Source organism: Panthera tigris, chromosome C1 (assembly GCF_018350195.1).
Source record: "Panthera tigris isolate Pti1 chromosome C1, P.tigris_Pti1_mat1.1, whole genome shotgun sequence".
Classification (NCBI taxonomy): domain Eukaryota; kingdom Metazoa; phylum Chordata; class Mammalia; order Carnivora; family Felidae; genus Panthera; species Panthera tigris.
In genome coordinates this window covers 16,853,846-16,859,845 of record NC_056667.1, presented here as the reverse complement: position 1 = coordinate 16,859,845, position 6,000 = coordinate 16,853,846, and the positions used below count along the sequence as shown (strand labels likewise).

The following is a 6,000-nucleotide window of genomic DNA, read 5'->3' as shown; positions in this document are numbered from 1 at the left end:
TCTGAGGGTGACACTCTGGAGGGCTGGGATATCACAGTGAATGATCTGGGGCCCCGTTTAGGCTCCCAGAGGCGAAACTGGGTTCTGGCCATCCGAGAGCACTCAGGAACCTTGAAGGGGCCTATTTGTCTAGAAAGTACTGGACAGACTGGGGCAGAGGGCGGGTGGAGAAGTGGGCAAAGTCGTGTGATTCTGCAGCCCTAGGGCTCACTTCTTTCTCAATCTGGTGCTTTCAAAAACAGCCCTGGGTGGGGTGCCCCTCCACCTTGGCCCCTCATCCTCCCAAATCTCACTTGGTCTCTGAACGGCCCAGATGGCCCCGTGGCAGTTGGCTTTGGTGAGGCCTGGCAGCAGGGGGGAACTCTCTGCAGGGGGAGGAGGGAAGAGTGTCAATGAAAACCATATAAAAAATCCAGAAATGTGCATATAAAATCTCGCCCTTGGTGTATTGCCTAAGTCAGTAAGCAGAAAGCACCTTCTTCTTGGAGAAGGATCAAGTCCTCAAAAGGTAGGAAATGTCAAAGTGTCACTTCATTGTCATAAAAAAAAAAAACAACCCAACAAACAAACCCCCCAAACCAAATCCACCCCTGACCAAAATACCCCCAAGTCCACGAATTGCTGTAAACAAACCCAAATGCAGGAGCAATCCTTCTCAGTGGCAGTCGTCACTGCAGCATCGGGCCTGCAGGCAGGGCTATGCATCCTCAGGAAGGTTGACCTTGCCGATGTCCCCGTGGTCTCCCCGACCGAGGAAGACAACAGCCCCCTTTCGGTCCCATGAGCCGACAGGAGAAACAAGTCTTTTTCATTGGAGTTTCTAAAATATTCTCCAAAGACAGAAAAATTCTTCTGTTTGCCCAGTGGCGGCGGGAGTGGAGTTTCCCCGAGTGGTTCCCGCGGTGGCTGCCTGTCCGCCCGCCTGCCCCGTCTGCCTGCCGTGTGGCTGTTGAGTGAGGCCTGGAAGAACAGCCCAGGGACAGGAGAGAAGGGTGGCCCCTGTCTCCCCCTTCACATTGGTTTTCCTGAAAGTGTTTCTTGGCTCTGGCCAGGTTGCCTTCCCAGAGGGAGTTGGAGAGAAACTGCTTTTGGTCTCCAATTGGGACAAATCGCGTGGATCTCCCAAGCCCTTTTTTTTTTCTTTTCTTTTCTTTTTTTTTTTTCCCTAAGAACAATGATCACTTTCCTTATGAGAATCCTCTTTAAAAAATATTCCTTGTATTTCCCGCCCCCTCCCTGGATCTATTTTCTTTTGTTCCCGTTCCCTTTTTTCCATCATCTGAGTTGCACATATTCTTGGTGACGTCTCGTGGCTGGAGCGCTGCTCGGTTCTTCCTGCTGCCCGTGGCCTCCTGGCAGGTGGCTGACCCTGCGGTGGACGTGGACGGAGAACCAGGGGGCTGGCGTGTGGGGCGGAGTGGGGGGGGGGCTGGAGGAAGAGGTGAGCCGAGGCGGATGAATGTCAAACCTCCACAGACTGGATCTGGTTCATCTGTGCCCGCATCACCTGGATACTGTTCAGGATTTTTTTCTGGTGGCCAGCCAAGGTGACCCCAACCCGGAGAATGTCCCTTTAGGAGAGAAGCATGTGCGTTAGGAAATGTGGGGATGGAGGGGACTTTGGGCCAGGTAGAGAGCTGTCTGGGCTTCTCCAGGGGTGTCCTGCTGAAGAGAGCAAGGGAGGGGGGTGAGTAGGTGGATGTCTGGAGCAGGAGTGATGGGCTGGGGGTGGAAGGAGCGCGTGACTGGGAGTCAGGACACTCAGGGGGCACTGGTCTCCCCTGCTACGGGGAGGGAGGAGGGAACTTGCACTTAGGAAGCGCCCGCTCACTTTATATCCCTTTGATCGTCCTACCAATCTCCCGTTTACAGGAGAAAACTGGGGCTGAGGGAGGTTCTGATTGGCCCATGGTCACAGGCAGACCTGGGTGGTGTTCTGAATATGACCCCAAGCTGGCCATCTTGTCCCACACATCCCTACTGGACACTGTCTGTCCCTCACCCTCCAGAGCCCCCTACTTAGTGGGATGGGTGGGGAGGGGTATTGATGATGGTGGGTGGAGGCAGCCGGGCACTTACTCCATCATCATCTGCGACACGACGTCGAAGGAGGTGAAGCCGGCATTGGCGAAGCTCTCCTTGTACTGCCCCATCTTGATGGCTTCCAGCCACTCATCCACGGTGTTAAAGCTGGTGTAGTCGGGGATCGTGCGGTCCAGCAGCGGCAGGTTGATTCTGGGGGTGGGGTGGGCAACAGAGATGGTCAGGGCATGAGCTGGGAGGGGGGGCGGGGGTAAGCATGGGCGTGGGCACACCCGTGGGCTGCGTACCTGCACCTGTGTATCCATCTGCGTGAACAAAGGTGAACGAACGTATACATACGCGAGTATTTCTGTGTGATGTGAATGTGATGTGGATGTGAATTTGCACCTATGTAAATGAGTACACGTATATGTGTGGCTATGTGAGAGTGAGTGTGTGTGCAGGACTCCACGCTGAGGCCACCTGGAAAACCCAGGGAAGCCTCTGTGGGGACCCCTGGAAGGCTGGACCACCATGGTGAGGAGGGAGACGCTTCTCCAAGCCTCCTATTTGCAGGAGGAAGGAGTCTAAGTGTGCAGGACTAAGTGTGGCGGGACTAAGTGTGCTACTATTCTGTATTTCCTCCATCCTTCTCCACGCTGGGTGTGCTGTAGGAAGCTATGGGCTGCACCTCCAACGTCCAGACAAGGCTGGTGGCACTCGCGAGAGTGAAATGACTCTCACGGGGCTAAAAGCTCAGAGTGATTTTATCCGGAGAGTCAGGAGTAGCTGACGCAGGGCCACGGTGGGGATCGACAGGCAGACGCAAACACAAATTTCTGGCCACAAAAACTTGGCAGGTGAAGGACTTGGGCCCAAAGAGTCTCTGGATACAGCCAGCCCTGGATCCTGAAGACACCTGGCTGGACACCCCTCAGAAACCCTGTGCGATAGTGTCCTGGAGAGAAAGAGCGTACAAGGCCAGGAGAGACAGGGGTCTGGGACCGCCACCCAAGCAAGGCAGTGGTGACCTCAGGTCTGATGAAGCATGCCCTGGACCCCCAGGAGAAGACAAACCCGGATCACTGGAGCTGACAGTCTCTCTGATTCAGGGATGGTGACCTGAGTGTGGGCCATGGCATGTGTGTGTGTGTGTGTGTGTGTGTGTGTGCGCGTGTGTGTGTGCACGTGCGTGGCTGGGTTGGGGAGGCTGCAAATGTAAGTGAGAGGGTCTAAGTTTGAGCGTGAGGGTAGCTAGGAAGGAAACCTGGTGACCAGTGAATATGTCTACCAACCAAGATTCTGGTAATTTTTCTTCAATGCTGTCCTCTCTCACCATGCTTTTTTTAAAATTTTTTTTTTCCAACGTTTTTTATTTATTTTTGGGACAGAGAGAGAAAGAGCATGAACGGGGGAGGGGCAGAGAGAGAGGGAGACACAGAGTCGGAAACAGGCTCCAGGCTCCGAGCCATCAGCCCAGAGCCCGACGCGGGGCTCGAACTCACGGACCGCGAGATCGTGACCTGGCTGAAGTCGGATGCTTCACCGACTGCGCCACCCAGGCGCCCCTCACCATGCTTTAAAAAGTGCTTTCTGGGGCGCCTGGGTGGCTCAGTCGGTGAAGCGGCCGACTTCAGCTCAGGTCACGTTCTTGGGGTTCAAGAGTTGGGGCCCCGTGTTGGGCTCTGTGCTGACAGCTCAGAACATGGAGCCTGCTTTGGATTCTGTGTCTCTGTCTCTCTCTTTGCCCCTCCCATGCTTGTGCCCTCTCTCTCTCTCTCTCAAAAATAAATAAATATTTAAAAAAAAAGTGCTTCCTTTACCACCTTTACCGCTTCCTTCTCCTTTTCTGTGTCCTGGGCTCCTCCACACCCCCAAGGCAGGGCAAATGCCCAGTGAACATTAGTGCTGGCCTTCCCTGACCCCAAGCTGCAGTGTAGATCATCTGCCCGAGGCAGGTGGAGCTTGAGGGAGTGGAGATTTGGAGACAGGAAGGGCTGGCTGGGGATGGGGTGGAGATATACTGGGAGGAGGGAGTGGGGCCAGACCAGAGCCGTACCCGGAGGAGAGGGGTGCCATGGCTTTGAGGCTGTTGGGGTTTCGGATCATCTTGTCCAGCGTGTTGACGATCTGGCCAAACTTAGGCCGGTGGTTTCGGTCCTTCTGCCAGCAGTCTAGCATGAGCTGATGTAGGGCGCTTGGGCAGTCCATGGGTGGCGGCAGCCGATAGTCCTGCTCTATGGCATTGATTACCTGGGAACAACACAGGGGCAGAGTTGGTGGGGTGGGTGGGGTAAGAGCATCTGCCTCTAACCTGTCCTGTCTTTCCACCCCCCACTCTGTATTGCAGGAAAGACCTATTTGGTTGCCGTGGCAACTGCTTTCACCTCCTGGATACAGCCCCAAGGACGGGCCTCACCTGAGTTCCCACCATCTATGGCCTCAGTCTGACCTGCAACCTGGGTGCCTACCCCCTCTCTCCAATCTGTCCTGCCACTAGGCCCAGAATCACTTTCCCTAGCTGGACCGTGAGTCACCCTCCATGCTCAAGAAGCTTCTTCAAGTCCTTCCCGTTTTGTGTTGCTGCAAATCAGGATTTGCTGGCTTGATTTTCAAACACCCCATTATTGAGCCTTATCAACCTTTCTGATCATCTTTCCTCTCTACCGATCCCCAATATGATCCCTTAGTTCCCATCTCGGGGCCTTTGCACGGGTTATCGTTCCCATTTGAAGTCCTCATGTCTCCAAGTCCCACTACTGTGAGCATCCCACCTGTCCTGTGAAGACTTCCTGATTTTGTTCATGCTGCCCTTGCCTCAACACCTACAGGACTTGACACCTGCCTTCTCCCATTTAACAGCTGATCATAAAGTTCCTGATGACAACATCTTGTTCCTGGAACAAGCGTCCTGTCCCCCAGTTATGTGGAAACCACCTGAGATAGTCTCACTCAGGGCTGACCACAAAGTGAAGGCATCTTGAAGATTTGCTGAATTGTGGATGTGTAGGCCTTTCCTGCTCTTGACCTCTGGAGATTCCAGGGTCCTGTGCAGACATCTGAATCAGCCACCATTGGGCTGGGAGCTGCCTTGGCCCGGTATCTCAGAGACCTTGCTCCCATTCCCTGGGAGATCAGGAAAAGGCCAGAAATTCTGGATCTTCCCCTCCCATCTGGCTGGCCACAGAGGCTCTGCCCAGCCCCCTTGGATACTCACATCCTGGTTGGTCATGTCCCAGTAGGGCCGTTCCCCGTAGGACATCACCTCCCACATGACGATACCATAGCTCCACACGTCACTGGCTGAGGTGAACTTCCGGTACTGGATGGCTTCTGGGGCCGTCCAGCGGATGGGGATCTTCCCACCCTGGGGAACACAATGAGGAAAGTTAATGGGTGAGAGGCTGATCCATCTGGTCTCTGCTCTCAAGATTCCTCACCCTATGCCCTGGGCGTACCAGTCACACGAAGCCCCTCATTCTTCCTCAAACTCACCATGCTACTTTAGGCCTTGAGAATTTGCACGTGCTGTTCCCTCTGCATGAAATGCCTTTCCTCACTCTGCTGTCTGAAAACCCCTTCTTATCCTTTAAGTATCTCTGAAAGTCTCTCCCTAAGTCCCAAGTGCCAAGGAGTTGCTCACTCTTTTTAATCCTCCAACTAGGTCCTCGATCTCTGTCAGGGAGGCACTTGTCATACAGAGCAGCACTGAAATCATTTTGCCTGTGTGCTTGCCTCTTCTTATGCTATAGATTCTGAGTTCTTCGGGCAGGGGCTTCGTCTTGCTCCTTTCTGTTTAAAACCCTTCAGCAGGGGACAGTCCTGAGTTTAGGCATTCCAGGTCTCCAAAATCAGCCCTGCCTGCCTCTCCAGTCTCACTACCCACCACCTCCCCTCTTAGGGTCTGTGTTCCAGTCACAGCTTGGCTTGAGAACATGGCATCTGACAACCTTTTACTGGCCCTTCAGCTTTCAGCTC

General features: G+C 54.1%; 1 protein-coding gene across 1 annotated transcript in view; it reads right to left on the bottom strand.

The window, feature by feature from the left end:
- Positions 1 to 1,185: 1,185 nt before the first annotated feature.
- Positions 1,186 to 6,000, bottom strand: part of EPHB2 (EPH receptor B2) — a 125,034-nt gene continuing 120,219 nt past the window's right edge. The window contains exons 12-15 of the mRNA XM_007083711.3: positions 5,240 to 5,389; positions 4,082 to 4,275; positions 2,080 to 2,235; positions 1,186 to 1,571 (exon numbers count right to left, since the gene is read on the bottom strand). Coding sequence (XP_007083773.1) covers positions 1,463 to 1,571; positions 2,080 to 2,235; positions 4,082 to 4,275; positions 5,240 to 5,389 — 609 coding nt within the window. The 3' untranslated portion in view covers positions 1,186 to 1,462. The remainder of the gene's footprint in view (positions 1,572 to 2,079; positions 2,236 to 4,081; positions 4,276 to 5,239; positions 5,390 to 6,000) is intronic.